At 62.9% G+C, this 19,094-nt stretch overlaps 1 protein-coding gene across 1 annotated transcript in view; it reads right to left on the bottom strand.

The window, feature by feature from the left end:
* Positions 10,441 to 19,094, bottom strand: part of NDUFA10 (NADH:ubiquinone oxidoreductase subunit A10) — a 32,719-nt gene continuing 24,065 nt past the window's right edge. The window contains exon 10 of the mRNA XM_003133785.5: positions 10,441 to 10,792. Within this exon, the coding sequence (XP_003133833.1) occupies positions 10,724 to 10,792 (69 nt within the window). The 3' untranslated portion in view covers positions 10,441 to 10,723. The remainder of the gene's footprint in view (positions 10,793 to 19,094) is intronic.

Below are 19,094 nucleotides of genomic sequence, written 5' to 3' on the forward strand. Positions count from 1 at the left end.
GTGGCAGTTCCTGGGCCAGGGATTGAATCCGAGTTGCCGCTGTGGCAAGGCCGGATATTTTAACCCGCCGCAAGGGGCTGGGGATGGAACCGGTGCCTCCGCAGCCTCCCGAGCCGCTGCAGTCGGTTTCTGAACCACTGCGTCGGAGTGGGAACTCCTGTAATTCATGTATTGATACTGGTTGGTTTTTGACTTGTTTTCTGAGGTCTGGCATCTTCTTTCCATAGTTTTTTACATATTGTTGACACTTATTTTCCTGAGTGCCTCTTCTTGCCAAAGTGTTTTCTCGGAGGGCGGGAGGGGTTCGGGTTTCCTAAGTCAGGGGTGCAGTCACCCGCAGGCCTGCTCGTGCCGGGCTCACTCGCGCCTGCAGCGGTCTGCACGCCGCCAGGCCCCGCTTTCCCTCCCACGCAGGCCTCTGCGCCTCCGTCCAAGTGTCCCTGGGAGCTTTTGACCCTCGTCCCCCAAAACCTGGCAACGGTCTGTTGCTGTCGGAGGCACAGGAGTCTGTGCTCTGGGCGCCCGGGAAGCTCGAGGGGCGGAGGCTGGGGTCCCCGCGCCGGGAGGTGTCGCTAGAAGTTCTGGGTCCCAGGCTGCTCCCACGGCCGATGAGGGCTCGGGCCTCCGCTTCTGCCGGCCTGCGCCCTCCCGGGGTCCACGGGAGGACGAGCAGGGCTCCCGGCCTGGTCCCTGGCCGGCGTGGCCCGAGGCGGGAGGCGAGCAGGGGCCGCGAGGTGGGACCGTCCCTCTCTCCGCATCTGGGGCTGAGGTTTACGGTCCTGCTCATTTGTGCAGGGTTCTTTTTCCAATCCGTCCGATTTGTTCCTTCCCATTTGCCCAGGGACTGCGGGCAGGGGACCCTCGCTCGGCAGCGCCTGTGACGGCCTTTCTGAACGTCCACCAGCAGACAACTCTTGGTGCCCCAAGGAAGTGTTTGATGTGGGGGACACGGGATGTCCCTGAGGAGGGAAAACCTGGTTCTATGGTGACGACAGGAGCGCAACCCAGGTCACAAAAGCAAAACGTCCGGGGGGAGGACGTCCGCTGGCCAGCCGTGGGTCCGACGACGCCACCCTTCCAGGCGGGACACGGCGCCTTAGGGAGGAGCGTGTCTCATCCCTGGATGCCCAAGGCGGGCTGTGCAAACCAGGACACCCAGGGATCCCAAACACACGGCCCCGGGCTGCTCCCGCACGGCGGCCCCCGCCCCCGCCCAGCCCCCCCCTGCAGCCCCTCCCCCTCCCGGACCCCCACCCATCTCTGCAGCCACACCGGCCTGCCTAAGGCAAGCAGGACACCCCCACCCCCTTGGACAGACTCCAGGGCTCCCCGGCACCCGCCCCCTGGCGCCTGACCCCTTCCTGGACCCCAGGACTTCCCCTCGCTGGTTCCGCTTCTCAAGGGTGACGATCGAGCTCTGTGTGGGGCCCTCCACCCGGCCCTGGTCCTTCAGGCCTTGGCTGGACCGTGATCCGCCAGCCCCTCCCCCTCTCCTCTCGGTCACACTCCCTGACCCCCGGGCAGCGAGGGGCCTTCCTGCCTCCTCTACTCCTCACGCCAGGGGCTGGGGTCCCGGACGCCCCTCCTCGGGGGCGAGTGCCTGGGCAGAGCGCCGAGGGTCAGCCCCGGGCAGCGCTGCTGGGCAACCTCACACCCCCGGGGCTCCGCGCCTTCCTTCCTGCGCATCAAGGGGTCTCCCTGCATCCGGAGGGGCTGCAGCCTCCTGGCTGGTCCTCCCGGGGTCACAGGGCACGGCTCCGGACCCAGGCTGCTGCACAAGGCAGGACCACCCCGCTGGGCGCCGCGATCCTCCTACCAGGAGTCCTGAGCCAGACCTGAAAGGACCCATGGATGCCGAGACTGTTCCCATCTCTCCACACGGGGGGAGAGCTCGGCCTGGTGCCTTGCGGGTGGGACAGAGGCCTGGGCCCCCTGCAGGGTGGAGGGGGCTCCCGAGGCCAAGGTCAGACCTGCCGCGGAAGCCCCGGGGCGGGGGTGGGGGGGTGGGGGTGGGGTTCTCGCCTAATCCAGCCTGGACAAACCGGGAAGCGGGCTTCCAACACGCCTGCCTGGGAGGTTGGGGGCGCTCTTCCTCATCAGACTGGCTGCTGGGTCGGGAAAACGACTGACCACCCGACAGAAGCCCGGTCATCCCGGGAAACAAGACCAGCTTCTGGAGGAGGGCGCCTGCACTGAGGGCTGGTGGCTCCGGGGCCACTACACGCCGGCAATGGGGTCTCGGGTCCAGGCCTCCCACCCACCAGCCGGCTCCCCAGGCCCACCAGCCACTCTGACCCTGGAGAGAAATAAACGGTCCTCCCGCTGTCACTGACTCCAGGAGTGGGCAGTGGAACGAGGCTGGGGTCTCTGGACCACCCCCCACTCCCTCTGGCCCACAGGGGCACCTGGCCGCCCCCACCCACCCAGAGCCCTCAGGGAGCAGAGATGTGGCTGTGACGTCCTGGGAGCCGGGCAGACGCCTGGAAGCTGGCAGAGGCCTGGGAGGCAGGCGCCTTCCGGGAGGCCAGGGGGGTGGCCAGCCCCGTGCCCAGGCGCTTCCCTGTCCCCCCGTGACCTAGATTTGGGCACCTGACTGATTCGGGAATCAGACTCTCCCACGACCATTTAAAGCTGCGGGCACTGGGTGCGGGGCCTGTCTGAAGCCGCAGACACCCCAAAGCGGCTCCACAGCCCACCCCGAGTTCAGGGTGGTGTCCACACCTGCCTCTGCCCTGTCCTCAGAGCCCACACCCCCCCGCTGCCTAGAGACCTCTCGCTCTGCCCCGTCCTCAGAACAAGGATGCCGTCTCACGTTTCACAGGGACGCTGTGCCCAGGGCACCCCCCACCCCAAGGCAGCAGCATGTCGACATCCAGATGACTACGTGCGCTGGCCAAGGCTTCTGGAACTTTCTACCCAGCCCGGCTCCCACGGCAGGTTTACTGATCTTGGGAGGAACTGGGGAAGGGCCCCTCTCAGAGGAACCATGGGTTACGAACCAAGCCGACACCACCCTCAGGCCCTCCCTGCCGGGCTGGAGCAGGCCGGGCCCTGCGGCCCCATCCCAGGTCCACGGCGGGTCCTGGCTCGCAGGCCAAGATCAGCCAAGACCCCTGGGAGGCGTGGGTGTCCGAGCTGTGCCCACCACTGCCCACATCCTGCGCACGAAACCAGAGGGAAGGCTCTTTCTGAAAGAGCGAAAACCCGGCAAAGTGAAGGTGGCAGAGATACTGATGCCAGAGGCCACAGGGGCACACGCGGCACCAGCCAGGGGCCCCACTCACACGCTCCCCCGTGCCCTGGACCTCAGGACGGGGCATGCTGGCCTCAGGGCTCAGGCAACAAACACCCCAGGGAGGGACCCCGACTTCTGTCACCTCTGGGCATAGGGAAGGACCTGACTGGCCCGGAGGAAGGGGACACACCTGGCCCTGCCATCCTCTTCCTCGTTCCCCAGACATTCCAAAACCGACACACGTGTGCAGCGCTGGGGAACAGGGACCTGGAGGGAGGGTGACCAAGACACGAGATCCTGATGCCAGCACCAGGCGGGAGCGGGTCCCAGGGCCCCGAGGCCACGGCCTGGGCAGCAGGGAGGGGTGCCCTCCCCAGATCCTGACCCCTCCTTGTCCCCATGGTCAGTGCTGGGCCGGGAGGACGCACCCAGCGCGGTGGGCCCCAGACCCAGACAGCACCCGGGGACAGGCTCTGGTGCCGGCTCTCCTGCCCCCGGCCGGCCTCCAGGTCCAGCCCACGGTCACACGAGGTCCCCACACAAGCCGAGCAGAGTTCCCGCCAGGCCTGTCCCGCCGTCACACCACAGGCCCTCGACGGCGCATCTCAGAGGCGGAGGAGGAAGCGAGTCAGGACGGCGAAGGTCAGCGGCCAGTGGCCCCTGGGCAGGTCTCCTCAGAAGCCCTGCGAGGGGACAGGTGCTCTGGCCTCTGCTGTGCCAGGCGATTTTCCTGGCTTTGCTTCAGCTTCTGCGATGAGCAGGGGCCATCACTTTCCTCCCCTGAGCAGCCCCCACACTGGCTGTGACAGTGGAGACCCTCCCCCAGGTCACAGAGTTGCCAGCACAGGTGCAGGGCCCCTTGTCAACTGCCCAATCCAGTGAGTCAGTGTGGGCCTGGCTCATGGGGCGGCAGGGGACAACCCGGAAACGGGTCTCAGGGCCGGTCACTTTCTCCAAGGCGGACCCTCCTCGCCAGGCCCCTCGGGAGGTGGGGTGTGAGATCGGGGCCTCCAAGAGCACTGCCGGGCCGTCCCTTGGTCCTTAAAGGGCTTTTAGCTGTTTGCTGTGGGGTCTGCGGTGGAGAGAGTACCGGCCTCCAAGGGTGTCCCCTCCTGGTCCCCGGACCTCACGTGGCACAGGGGACTCCGCACAGTGATTGAGGGTCTGCAGACAGGACCACCCTGGGTCGTCTGGGTGGGTGCGCCCTGTGCTCGGGGGGGAGGCAGGAGGGCCAGGGTCAGAGGCCAGTAGCCGAGGAAGGGACAACAAGCCAGGGGATGTGGGCCGTGTCCAGAAGCTGGAAGGATCCCATCCCTACAGCCTGCGGGAGGAACCGGCCCTGAGGACACCAGGACCTGAGGCCTCCGGCAAGCAAGCACGCGTGTTGCCCGAGCCACGGTCCACGGGGTTCAGACGGCCCCGCCCCCAGCCCCACAAAGCACGCCTGGCTCTCCCCAGGGACCAGCCTCCTGGCGACACCTGCAGGGGCCTCTGAGCAGGGGCCGAGGCTTGCCCCACCCTGGCTGAAGGCTACGTCCCTGTGGCCACGAGCTGCACACGCACACACTCCCCGCTTCCAGAACCCACCCTGGGTGTCTGTGGGGAGGAGCCAGGGAAGGACATGGCAGCCTCCTGAGCTCCCGGGCTTGGGCCTGCTGAGGTCCTGCAGGCAGAGCCAGTGTGGTGGGCACCCCCACCTGCACCAGTGGCAGCTTCCTGGGGCACAGCTCTGCCCCTGAGGGGCTCACTGCTGACCGGCCCTCAGAGCAGAGGGCATTTAGGGCAAACTAAGGAGGCTGAGCTAAGTGCCTTCACCACCAGTCCTGTAACTTCAAGGCAAGAAGGAGTGACAGCAGAGACGAGCAAACACATGGCACTTGTTGGAGAGAGGAAAGGGCTGCCTTATGCTAAAATATAGACAAGGGAGCTTCCCGGTGGCTCAGCAGGTTAAGGACCTGGCATTGTCACTGTGGCAGCTTGGGCCACTGCTGTGATGCAGGTTCCAGCCCCGGCCTAGGAACGTCCATATGCCACAGGTGCTACAAACAAACAAACCCAAACAGACAAACAACATAGAAAAAGGTCTGGGATCTTTCAAGTCACTCCTGATAGGGCAATTTTTTTTTGTACTCACAAATTTAAAACTCTGGCCAGCTGGAAAAGCCAGAGCAGGATCAGATAGGCCCGCCTGCAGGCACCGCTGGTCGGTGGTGATTAACCGGCTAATAACGGCGGCTGCGCGCTCTGGAAACGAGTCCTCGGCACCAGACGTTACAGCTGTTGTCGCCGCCGCCTCTCCCTGCCACGGGCAGCAGCGCTTCCGCAGACAAATGGCTCGTTGTGCGGCTTTTTGCAGTGGGGATTTCTAGCCAGCTGGAATTCTTTCTGCATGTAAATCACATTCTCTCAGTAAGATTTTTTTTCCCCTTCGCAGAAGGGACTCATTTTAATTTCGGCTTCGGCTGGTGTGTAGCAAGGCTTCTTGCTTTTTATTTCAACGGAAATGAGTTTATTGCATTTGTCTTCTAAGAAAGCAAGCTTCATGTTGAGTATGCAAATACCACCAATGGCAGCGACAAGGAAAGCCGCCCCTAGCACAGGGCAGCTCAGCAACGAGACGCGTCAGCATCAGGGGCTGTAGGGCAGACCTTTCTGCAGGAGGCCCAGGGGCCAGAGGCGGGGGACTGTGTGAGGCCAGGGAAGCAGAGGAGACTCCAGCAGGGCCGCGGAGCTTATTATCACAACAGGATGCGGACCCGGGCCGGCCTACGAGCGGATCAGGAGCCTGGACCAGGCCCCCGCCCTCTCCCGAAGGTGGCCCCCAGGGCATGGCGCCCGGGGCGGAGAGGGAGGACCCTCTCAGGTGAGGGTGACGGTGACACGGTGACGAGTGTGGAGTGTGCTCAGGACCTGCCTCTCCAGGCGCCCGCCAGGCTGTGGGGCCTGGGCGGCGTCTGGAGCCTGGACTGGGGAGGGGGCTGGGAGCAGGGCCGGAGGCCTGACTCGAGAGCAGCCGGGTTCCTAGAGGGGGCAGCCCACAGCTCCAAATCTCAGGCCTGATGATCCAGAGTTCTGGGGTGGCCACCACCACTGGCCACCTCTGGGGATACGTTCTGGCCGAGTGACAACCCTGATTCCCACCTGAGGTGTCGACATGTGCAGCAGCACTGAGGGCGATTCCAGGAGGGGGGCACCACGGCAGGCCAGGGGCCGCATCCCGCGTCAGGGGCGGGGGATCACCAGCCAGCCCGGTGGAGGGGGTGGGCCGGTGCTCAGGGATGCGTGTGGGGGTGAAAGAAGCAGGAAGAGGGACCAGACCTCAGGTCAGGGGTCTGGAGTCATCCATGGACACGCAGGCTGTCCCCTGGCTCCCAACAGAAAGACCCCCTGTGACGCAGGGCTCACCCATCCCCCCAGAAAAGCAGGCAGGACACAGAGAACAAGCAGGACACTAGCACGTGGGGGTCACTATGGGGGTCACCTCCCCAAAACGGGGGGCACATGAGAAGCAGCGTCACGAACAGGAGGAGGGCTGAGCCCACGTCTGGTCCAGCTGCAGACAGCAGAGCCCATGGGGACCGGGCGCCCATGGTGACATCCCAGGATCCAGGCTGGGCGCAGGGCTCACGCAGACGGGCGAGGTCCCTGGGGTTAGGATCAAAGTGGTCCTTCAGGCTTCCAGATTCCTAGGAAACGGCGCAAGGCGCACAGTCCACTGCGAGACACACAAGACGCTGCCCTGAGAGTCTGCGCCTGCGGGGCTGACGGCGCAGACGGGAGAAGCCGAGGCCGAGCCTGTGCGTCCCAACGCCTGAGGCTCCACAAGGAGGAGGAGGGGGGCGGGCAGTGCCTGCCTCCTTCCCTGCAGGTGGGGGCGACCTTACAAGGCGGCTTAACAGGTCCCCTGCCCCCTCCCGGGACCGGCCGCGGGCTCCCATTGGGGCCACATCTCCACGGTCCCCCCGTCTGGATCCTCCCTTCCTCAGCTCCTGCGGAGGGCGCTGCGGTGCCCCGGGGGGGTGGGCCTGGACCTCCTCTACTGATGCCTCGCCCCGCGCCTGGTGTAGTGGCCCCCATCCGGAGCTGCGGGGCACCTGCTTCTTCACTGCCCTCCATTCAGTGCTGGCAGGTGCCTGGGCCCAGAGGCACCACACACACCCACATACAGAAGAACCAGTCACCATCAACACACGCCAGGAAATGCCTTTTTAAATTTAAAAGCTGGGATTTCTAGTTCCACCCAGGTTGCTGCAAGTGGCATTATTTTGTTCTTTTTTATGGCCGAGTAGTATTCCATCGTGTGTATGTACCACATCCTAATCCATTCATCTGCTGGTGGACACTCAGGGTGTCTCCATGTCTTGGCTACTGGGAATAGGGCTGCAACGAACACAGGGGAGGCACGTATCTTTTTCAATGAAAGCTTTGTCCAGACACATGCCCAAGGGTGGGGTTGCTGGGCATATGGTAGTTTTATATTTAGTTTTCTGAGGTATCTAACACGAAGTGAAGTGAGTCAGAAAGAGAAAGACAAATACCACACGATATCACTGGTACCTGGAATCTAATACATGGCACAAATGAACCTTTCCACAGAAAAGAAACTCCGGGACGTGGAGAACAGACCTGCGGCTGCCAGGCGGGGGGCGTGAGAGGGCGGGGGAATCTGGGGTTGACAGAGGCAGACTATTGCCTCTGGAGTGGGTAGGCAATGAGATGCTGCCGTATAGCACTGGGAACTGTATCTGGTCACTTACTAGACGGGCATGGAGCGGGAAGGAGAACAACGGGAGACAGACACGCGTGTGTGTGTGTGTGTGACTGGGTCGCTCTGCCGTACGGTAGGAAGTGACAGACACTGTAAATCGACTACAGTGGAAAAAATATAAAAAAGTAGCTGGGATTTTAACGCAGTCACAAGCATAGACAGCCTCTTTATTAAAAAATAATTCCATGAAACTACATGGTAGGAACCTGAGTACTTTCCAAACACAAGTGGCAGCTGGGCTAAGCGGGAGCAGCACTTGGAAAACAGGCCAACCACCTTGATACAATTTCCCACTGGGAGTTTCAACCGCATACACGTGAACTTACTTCTATGTTTGCAGAGAAAACGTGACCCTGCTTCGCGGCCTCCCACGGGGACCCTGACAGCAGCCTGAGCCAGGCTGCGAGTGTCTGGCCACACTGTGTCTCACCTCTTCTGAACTGGAGGCTGCAGCGGCCGAGGGTCCCGACACGGAGAAGGAGCCACCGCCCCGAGAAAGCCTCTGCTTTGGTCCCGGGTGTGAACCAGAAGGGCACTTTCCTCTGCAAAGCTCACGGCGGCAGGTGACAGAGATGCCACCTGTTTCCTGGTGCCCGCATTCTGCACAGCAGCGCCTCAGTGCCCAGGCTTGATTTCCACCTGGATTACAACCCAGAAGCCGTGGGTCAGGCTTCCACTCACCTGGCGTTGACCAGCCGGTGCTGCTGCGCACACAGGCTTTTCTGCTGCAGCTCCCCGCACCCCCACTCTGCCGGCCCCCAAACTGTGCAGACCCGCACCCGCGCTTTCTGACAAAAAGCGGCTGCCTGCTCACTCCTTTGTTTTGACAAGCGCAGCGCTGAGACCATCCACCCAGCAATGGTAGCCACCTGCCCGCGTTCGGCCACACGCCTTGGCCGTGACGGGTGACAGCTGGGTGGACAGCAGCGGGCAGGGGACGGTGAGGCCAGGCAACCTGCTGGCCGAGGGGGCAGTAAGGAGCGGCCTGCGATCCCCCGACTCTGCTTACAAAACGGCTGCAAACCTGCTAGAACAGAGAGGACCTCTGGGAAACACGAGCACGTCCTCCTCGAAACAGCTCAGGCCTGTACACACACCCGGCGTCGGGTTCGGGGGGCACACCTACTTCCGGATCCTGCCGCCGGGCCTCGACCCGGGCTTTCGAGGGGTCGGCGTCCCGGCACTAAGCCTCGGAGCTCTGAGGAGCGGAGTGGGTGCCTGTTTCCTTGCTCTGCCCGACCTCGCGCGACAGCAGCCACCGCACCCCAGACGCCTCGCCCCGCTGGGCGCGGACCTGCCTGGACACCCGGTTCCGCAGTCACATGCGGGCCCTGCGGGAGGGAGGCTGCAGGGCGGCAGCGAGGCCACGCACAGCACTAGCTCGTCCTGCCGCGGCGACGGGAAGGGCCACGTCATCAACACGATGCTTTTCCTTTCCCTCCCCTTTTCTTTAATGGGTTTGTGGTGCTTGGGCCAAAAGGACCCTCCTCCCCTGGCCCCATGCCTGGGGCGCTTCCATTTCATGAAGAAAGCAGTTCGTTTTTTAGCTGCTTCAGTCTGGACTCCACCTCGGAAACTGATGGGAAACTTTATGTTCGATCCTTAAAATCCAAAGATGGGAGAGAAAAGGGAGTGGGGGGAGGGAGGAGGAGGGAGGGGGACAGAGGGAGTGAGAGGAGGGGGAGGGAGAGAGGGGGGGAGAGAGAAGGGGGGAGGGGAGAAGAAAGAAGGGGGGAATTGGGGGGAGGGAGAGAGAGGAGGGCGGCCTGCGGGGCCCCTGCTGTGACGATGTGGCGTCTACACAGGCGGCCAGGCGGCCAGTACGTGTGGCTACGGAGCGCCGTGGCCAGGGGAGCCGAGCAACGGAATTTAAACTGCCTTGGACTTGAATTCATGTCACCGCGAAAGGCCGCCCGCTGGGCGCGGAGCCCGCGGAGCTGGACTAGAAAAGGCAATTTCACAGGCTTCACGGCTACAGCTCGACTCCTGCACCGAAAGGCGGCCTCCACGAGCCGCGCTTCAGCCCAGGGAGTGAAGAAGGGTGGTTTCCCACACGACCCACTCTGGATGGAGGGCTCGGCGTCTACACTGCTCGGCGTGTGCGTCTGATCTTGCTGACGCCCCCGGGCCTCCAGGGAAGCAGGCACAGGACCCCCGGGGTCTGGTCATCACGGGGACTCCGGAGCTCCCCGTACAGCAGACCCACGCTCTTCCCCCCGAGGGTAGCCGCCTCCTCTTCGCAGCGTCTCCTGTTCGCTTTCCCGGTCCCTCTACGGCGGCAGCGACCTTCTAAAACAACCGGATAGAGGCTTCGGGAAAACGCTCCCCTCCCAACGTGCGTCCTAATCGAACCAAACTGTTGGCAAACGGGAAATAAAGGCGTGTGCGCGGGCACGTATGCGACACGCGTGTGTGTGCAATGTACCATGGAGAGACGTGCCAGAGGAACGGTTTTATTTCTCGACGTCTGAAGAAAGCCCGCCCAAGTCGCCTGCCGCGGGTGGCGCGCGCTGTGCAGAAATGCAACGCTCCCGTGACACTCGCTCTCCGGGGCGACTCTTCCCCCGAGCCAAGCACTGAGCGCCCCCACAAGGCCAGAAGGCGCCCCCCGCACCGCGTGCTCTGCCCCCACCCCGCTGCTTCTAAGCCAGAGGGAGCCCAGGGGAGCGGGGTGGCCGGGGGGCAGTGTCGTCCTCGGGCAGCTGGGTCGGAGGCACCGGTCACTTCAGCCAGATCCACTTGTCCCCCACGTCCTCGTTGTAGCCCGGGCTGTACTTGCGGCCTGGCAGCTGCGGCGGGAAAGCGGGTCACTGGGGGGTGTCAAGGCCCGTCCCCCGCCCCGCCCCTCGGCCCCTCGCCCCGCGGATCCTTCCGGTGGGGGCGCTACAAGCGCAGACCTACCCCAGTGCCTCTGTCACCGGCAGGAGGGTGGCAGGTGGCGCTCAGGGCAGAAGGGGGAGCCACAGCTGCGGGTGGCGGAGGGGATGCCTCAGCCTGTCTCTCCTCCCCCTGCCTCGCCCGGGGTACCCTGCCCCAAGTCGGGGGCGGGGGGCAGGGGCGCAGGGCACACACAGTGGCAAACAGGCCGCTTCCCACAGCCAGGAGGGCTCCCTGGACAGGGGCCACAGGCTGGCAGGAGCCGCTCCTGGCGGGGGCCTTGCTCTGAAGCCCAGGGGTCTTGTGTCAGACAGGGAACGTTCCAGCACGGGCTTTGTCAAGGACGCAGTGAAACAAAGCACTGCTTTCTTTCCCACACTTTGCAGCAGCCGTGGCCAAACAGTAGACCTGTACACACCACACGCACTGCAGCAGCAACGCTCTGAATTTCGCCTCATGAACAGGCACTAAAGCATTTAAAAGGCACCAGCACTTCCTTTATCCTGATCAGCAAAAGACACTCAATTCCAGCCTCGCGAGGGGGAGGCGAGTCCTGCAGTAGCAGCCCAGCGCCCGGAGGGAGCCCAGTGCCAGGCCCGCGCCACCCACCCCGCACCTAGCCGCACCCCGCCTGTGGGAGCGCAGGTCTGTGGTGGAAGGACAGACGTGCAGGTGGCCCGGGAGCCTCTGGTCACGAGAGGTGTCAGGAGCACAAAGGCAGAAAGGGCAACACCCAGCCCCCCGGGAGCTAACGGCCACAGGAGGGTAGGGAAGGGAGCGGGCACACGGGGCAGCACCAGGCCGTCCCGAGCCTACCAGGGGTGCCAGCAGGGAGCGTGTACAGTGGACCACCAGAGAGGGGACACCCTGGGCACAGGGGGTGCAGGAGGCCAGAGGATGCCAGGGTCTCTGCAAGCACCTGAGAAGAAGGGCCAGAGCCACCTCCAGGGTCTTAGGGGCCCGGAAGTCCTGGGAAGCGGAGAGGAGCAGGAGCAGAGAGGTGGGTGGCTGCCCAGGCAGGGGAGCACCCCGCCTGGTTCTGGAAGCAGCGTGGGGCTGCCGCGCGACGGAGCTGGAAAACCGGGTCTGCAGCCAGGAAGGCAGGGCTGCCCCGGAGACAGACGCGAGCTCCCCCGGCAGCTCCAGGGCGGGGGTGGAGGGGTGCCACCCAGACGAGTCAGGGCACCCGGTAAACCTAAGAAGCGGGGATGCCGGGAGCCCCATGCGGACTCCAGGTGACGGAGGTCTGTGGGCAGGTGGGGGCTGTGTGTGGAGACGGTGGGCGGGCAGAATCTCTGTGTCGCACGGTAATGGCCCCAAAGACGCCCAGAACCTGTGACTGTGAGGCCACACAGCACAGGGGCCGTGCAGACCTGACTGAGCGGGGATCTCCAGGTGGGGAGACCGCGCTGGACTGACAGGTGGGCCCAGGCCATCTCGAGGGTCCCACGAGAGGGTCAGAGCAGAGGAGATGCAGTGACAGAAGCAGAGGTTAGGCTGACCGGGGATGGGAGCCAAGGCACAGGGGCCAGAAGCTGGAAAAGGAAAGAGACAGAGGCTCCCAGAACCCCCCAGAAGGAGCACAGGCCCCACACCCGGACCCCCCACCTGGGCTTGCGCTCCGACCCCCAGGTCTGGGGACGGTGCAGGTACGTGTCACCCACTCAGCTGGAGGCAAAGCCTTAGCGCAGCTACAGAACATGAGGGGCCGCTGGGGCCTGTCTGTACACGGAGAGGCCGCAGGAGAGCAGCCACCCCGAGAACCGACACCTCCCAGCGGCCTCCCCTGCCCGCAAAGACATTCCTAGCCAACCGCTACAAAACACAACAAAAAAGCACAAGCTTAACTTCCACCATGCCTACAAGGTGGGCCTACCAGGAAGGACTTTCCTTTTCTCTGAAGGACCAGCCACGGCTTTATGTCCAAAGAACAGCAAGCTAACATCTCGAGGAAAGAGCAGCTGAAGGTTGTCCAGCTGCCCCCCACCAGCAAACCCGCACCAGGCCAGCCGCCAGCACCTGCTGAGGCCACAGTCTGCCTCTGCTGTCTTCTTTGCAAATCAAATTTTAAACCACAGAGCAGAGATTGAAAACTAGCAGAATATCAAACGCGCTGAGTCCAGCCAGTATCAGTTAGTTGCATCACCGCCTCCGCAACCTGGACTTCCGGGGCCAGCTTCCAACGGGCCCTTGGTGCCCAGAGGAGGGCACCCAAGTCCGCAGGGTCCCTGGGTGGAGGGAAGCGATCTGAAGAAGTAATGACCAAATAGTCCCCAAATGATAGGAAAACTACAACCCTTCACCTCCAAGAAACTCCACAAACTCCAAGCAGGATAAACAGAGAAAGCCACACAGAAACACACCAGCATCCAATTAATGAAAACTAGTGAGAAAGAAATTTAAGAGTCTTAAAAGCAGCCAGAAGGAAAAAGGTCCTTTAGGTGCAAGGGCCAGAGACAGGCCTAACTTCAGACACCTCCCCGGAAGTGGTGCGAGCCCGCAGCCCACGCAGAACCTGCGCGGGAGAAAGCCGTCAGCGTGGGCCTCCGGGCCGAAGGAAAGAGTCCATCGCAACGGGACGGGACTAAGCCACAGCCAGCAGAGGTCCCCACCGGCAGGACCGAGAGAACAGCCCCACAGGAGTCCGTGCAGCGGCAGGAGGCAGACGGGAAACGAGGCTGACACGGGAGGACGGGCGGGACGAGACCAGCGCCGACGACGTGCTGCGAGCCCAACGGGACAGGGAGGTGTGAGGTGTCCCAGGCGCGGGACGTGAGATGCACCGCCCGGAGCAAGAGCTGGAGGGCCGGAGCTGCGGGAGGGCTCCCGGGGCCCGAGAGGTGCCTCCGCCCTGCTTTCTGTGGCGCCAACGGGGGAAGGCACGGGTTGGACCCTGGGCAGCCTGGAAGCCAACAGAGGAGAGAAAGCAGATGCAGAGAAAATGCTTAACCCCTGAGGCCAGGAAGCGGGGCTGGAACGTGGCAGCAAGAGCAGGACCCTGGCGGGAGGCCCAGGACAACGCGGACGTCGGGGCTCAGCCCCTGTGACGGGCAACCTTCCCCAGACTCTGATTCGGTTTTGCTGAGACAGCCAGCCTCTCTCCCTGCTCCCAGGCCGAGCCGTCTTCCCGTCACCTGTCAGAGTCCCTCCTGCGAAAGAAGTGCATGAAACCCTTCGTTCTGTGAAACAAACTCCGCGGGGACCATCGGGTCTGAGCCTTGATGCCCGGAAACACCCATCAGGACAGAGCCCTGCTCGGCCGGCTGCCGCCCTCCCTGGAGCGCCTGCCCCAGCGCCTCCTCCCCCCCAAGCTGCGGCCGGCCGGCCCTCAGGTGAAGGGGGCCAGCACCCCGGGAACCCCCGGGACAGGTCCGCTGTCGTGTCCTCTCGGGTCCACCTCGGCGTCGCCCGCTGCAGTGATGGCAGCCCCCGCCCGGTCCGGCCCCCGCCGCGTCCAAGAGAGTGCTGAGGTCACCCGGCCGGGCGGTGGGGGGCGGGCTGAGCCCCGGGCCCAGCCGCCCTGACCCTCCAACCCAGGACTCCCCCGAACGAGGCGAACGGCCGCTCTCCGTGTGCTGCCGACTTGCGCCCAGAGTGCGTGGCTCGCTCCGTCGTGGGGTCGCGGGGTGGCGGGCCTTTGTTGGGACTGGCTGGCCTCCACCCTTGCCGCCGCAGGCAGGACACGCGGGCCAGGGTCCCGCCCACTACCCCGCGGCTGCCTTCCCTCCTTTCCTGCCCTTTCACAAGCGTTCATCTCCAAGAACCGCCCTGGGGGAACTTCTGTTTCCGAGTCACCTCGGGGCTGTCCCGTGAGGCTCTCCTAGCTGGAAGCTTCCCTGGGGACTGAAAGACAGGTATGAATTCCGGCATCAACTCCGGTGCTGTATTACTGTAAAAAGGTGAATGTTTGCACAACAAGGCAGGAATAAAGCCCTCCTGGGTCCGCTTCACTCCGCGGGGCAGGCAGGGGAGATACTGGGTGCCCGTGACGCTGCTCTCGGGGCTCCGCGGAGCTCAAAGCTACCCTGTCGCTTGGGGCGGCTCCGGGACCCCCACTTCCGGCCCTGGTACCGCCTCCCCATGCGCATGCTCGGGACTCCGCCAAGAACGCCGCCTTCATTCTAAGGGAAAGCACGCAGACACTGAGGTCGCTTCTTTGCTACACAATTTCCCAATTCTCCACTCCTGCTAAGCGTCCATCAAGTGAAAAAAACCTGAACGTCAACTTTCCAAAAGTCTTATCAAAGTCATTTTAAAAACAATCTTCGTTTTAAGAGTGAGTGCCTCCTATTTTTAACAGGGAAACGCCAGTGCCTACTGTAAACGGAGCCACATTCAGGTCTTATCCTCCCTGCCTCGAGACACATCACACTTGAAACCGTCTTAGCCCGGCTTCACTCACGGTAACTGACCAGGAAAGCCCCACTGCACTCGCCCCAACACCTGAAGACAGGATGCTACCTCAACGTTCTACACCACCAGTCACCACGGACCACAGAGCAAGGTCTGGGCACCCCGGTTGGTCAGGCTGCCCACGAAGCGTCACCCAATCGCTTCGCACCACTGGGTCCAGGTGAAAACCTGCAATTACCCGCAGGTCAGGGCGCCTGTCGAAAGTCTGCCTTTCGTGCTGGCTTTCCTCTCCGAGGGCACGGGCCTCCTCTGCACGCAGAACGAGCCACAACGGGACGCGCAGACTAACGCTGCCCTTCAAGTAGAACTTCCCGCGGTGCATGGGGGGGGCGAGGGGGTCCCAGCACCTCTTCCAGCCACAACGAGTGAGGGACAGACTGGCAGACCATGGGCGTCAGCCACCTTCACGTGAGACGACTTCTCAACGGGGAGTCTGCGTCTGAACAAAAAACAGGTACCAGACCAAGTGCTACCTAAGGTTTCCGCGTCAAGAGGAACGTGCAACGCCAGGTCTGTGCCTGCTTCTTGCGCAGGTTTAGGCGCTTCTGTTTACTGCAGGTCTGTCTTTATTAAAGTGAGCTTCACAGAGCAGGAGCATACGGTGTGAACACATTAATGTTATTAGACATCTATTTTTAAAAGTGGTAAAGAAGAGCTCAATTCCGAAACGAAAATAGTAACCAGAGAGAGTAAAGACATAAAAATAGCAGGAGAGAACAGAAGACTCTGTTGTCCTGGCAACTGCCTTGGACACGACCAGATTCACAGAGAGAACGCGCTATCTTAATAGCATCTGGCCTCCTGAAATTGGAAAGAGGCTGAATCGGTAAAGCGGAAACTCACGCACAGGGAAGGATGGGCTGCACAGAAATAAAAAGTGACCTGATACAGTATTTGAAAAATGGCTTTAAAAAACCAGCAGGCTGTCACGCACACAGGCAGTGCTCCCGAGACACTTACGGGGTCGATGCCAATGACGGCGGGGGGGAGGGTGTGGCAAAGGCGTGGAGAGAGACTTCTCAGACTCCAGGTCCTCACAGCCCCCTGCAGGCGTCATTGGAGGGGACACCTGAGATTCCTGGACCATCCTTCCCTGAAAGGATCCGCTTTAGAGGGACCCCCTAGTGGGTCTACCCAGGTCCCTCCTGTCGACCCAGTCCCACACAGCACACGCACCTAAGCGCAAAGCCATAAAGCCAGCGCCTCCGCCAGCGGGCCCTGGCTGCACGCCCCGGCCCCGCACTCACCCCACGACGACTCTTACGCCTCGTCTAGTTTGGAGACCCCAGGAGGAGCAAGTGGCTGCACAAGGAGAGGGCAGGGATGAGCTGGGAACAGAGGCTGCAGGAAAGGGGACGGTGGCGCGTCCAGAGTCACAGCCATGTCCCCACCTTCTCTCCCGGGGACCGAAGCTCCACCTCCCACCTCCACCTCTGCCCCATCCACATTCAACCCGTCAAGCGGGGCCTCCTTCCGCGTGCAGTTCTGACTCTACCACTCGAGAGACGCTGACGGCTCGCAGCCGCCTAACTCCCACCCTGTGTCCTGACACTGCAGCCCACAGGCCCTATGCTCCGACCTGCTACCCCCGCCCCCTGCACTTCACCATGGGGGTAGCGGTGGGGGGGGGGCCTCCACCTCCCAGCCCCACCCACAGGAACCAGGACCTCTCTGACCAGAACACACTGCCTGAGATGGCTTCACTTCCACCCACAGCCTCGGGCCCCCCATCTATTTATTTATGGCTTGTTCCCGCCCCCGCCCAGGGTGAGAGCAGGGCCTTGTTTGACCCCCCTCGTCTAACCCCAGTGCTCAGGTCCTGGAACAAGAGGCAAATCTCTGCAGAGGGACAGGTGAACCAGCGTCAGCCCCGAGCCAACGCCAGGCTCCGCGGGGCGTGTGGGGAAGGTGCCATCTCCTCGCTGCCCAGTGCTGTCCACACGGACCGGCCCCCCGAACAGAACCTTGGGTTACACAGAAGACAAGCCGCCTTCCAGTCTCCAGCCTCCCTTCCACACCTTGAAGGCTGGGGCGCAGCCACCTGCCGGGCAGAGGGCAGCCATGCCTCCCCCGGCCCTCTGGGGACGGGACACAGGAGGCTCCAGATGCTGCAGACGCCTTCCGTTTCCAGCACGACAGCTCACCGTCCTGAGAACCCACCGTCCTGAGAAGCCACCGTCCTGAGAACCCACCGTCCTGGGAACCACTGTCCTGGGAACCCACCATCCTGGGAAGCCACCATCCTGAGAACCCACTGTCCTGGGAACCCACCGTCCTGAGAACCTCTGGAGAACAACGCCCTAGAAATGCGTTTACATGCACCGCTGAGCTCGGCCAGAACCCCGCGGGCTGAAACGCAGAGGCCCTGGCTGCCACAGGCTGGGGGGACACGCGCACAGCTCTGCACTCGGCCGGCCGGGCTCCAGGCTGCGCGGGGGCGGGGGGCAGCCAGGAGGCCTCTGGGCCCGTCCTGGCGCAGCGTGGGCGGCCAGCCTCCCAGCCGGGGCTGGGCACACGAGCCACCAAGGCAGCCGACCCTCCCGCTCCACCTGGGCTCCGGCCGGGCCGCAGTGCAGCCCCTCCAGGGGTCAGCCAGCAACACTCGGCACCCGGCCCGGCACAGGACAGCACCCCGAGTCTGGTGCTCGCCTGAACCCGAACGTCCCCGGAGGAGGGGCCCGCTCCGCCCAGGCCTGGGGTTAATGCCCACGGAGCACGGACGTGACATCCAAAGTCTCCAAGACGCAGAAGGAAAGCGGCCGCGAGGGCCAGAAGCAGGGAAACCATAAACGGCAGAGTCAGCGCACATGGAACCTAAGATGTTTAAAGGAGAGAAGATGCTGAGAGCCTGAGCGGAAGAAGATCCTGTCCACAAGTCAGAAAGTCCTGGCATGACAAAAAAGGAATTTAAACCTAGACTCATCTTTGTTAACGTGTGAAACCCCAAAGACAGAGCAGCAAGCTCCTGAAAGGAAAAGGAGGCCTGATGCTTAATACAAAACACCAAAGGTCAGGGCACTACTTCTTTTTCCAGGAATTAGAAGCACTGCCCTACAATTTCCCACCGTGAAGTATCAACCAGCTCAGTACCGACTCGAAACACGCATGCCGTGTAGCGGCCGTGCGGTGCGAGCCCCGCCCCACCAAGCGCCTGCCCCGCGTGTCTCCCCCGCGTGTCTCTGTGGGCAGAGGGCAGGCTCCTGCGGATCAGGCGGGGTCTCACCGTACCCTCATCCCCTGCCACACCAAGCAGGTGCTGAGCTGAGCCCTGGACCGGCCGGGGCGGGACCGTGTTGTTCGAGGGCCAACTGCAGAAACATCTCGGGATGTCCCTGCAGTTTGGCTAAAACACACATTTTCAACAGTAAGATTTCTTTTTACTAAAAAATAAGAAACTGCCTACCAGGGTAGCTGATTTCCGAGGACCAAAGCCACAAAAAAGTACCCATCGACCCCGATGTTCCAAGGAGCGAATGGCTGCAGAACACCCTTCGCTCTCACTCTGAGCCAGTCCTCCTCCCAAAAGGAGCGATTCCTTAAGCCGAGGGCAAGCTGCTGGCCCAGCCCCTGCAGGGAACCGGCCAGGCCGGGGCGCAGACCCTGTGGCCTCGCCAGCCGCACCGGCTGGTCTAGAAACACGCCCTGCGACCCGGCACCTGGCGAGGGAACCTTCCAGAGGAGCCACACGTCTTCCAGCTGCAAGACGGCGGCCCCGAGCTGCGCAGAGGGCGCTACCGTCCGTTCGTCTTCACCCCAGTGCACCTTCCAGGGGGAAAGCCGGGCAACTGCTGCTCGCGGCTT

Source organism: Sus scrofa, chromosome 15, assembly GCF_000003025.6.
Source record: "Sus scrofa isolate TJ Tabasco breed Duroc chromosome 15, Sscrofa11.1, whole genome shotgun sequence".
Lineage (NCBI taxonomy): Eukaryota > Metazoa > Chordata > Mammalia > Artiodactyla > Suidae > Sus > Sus scrofa.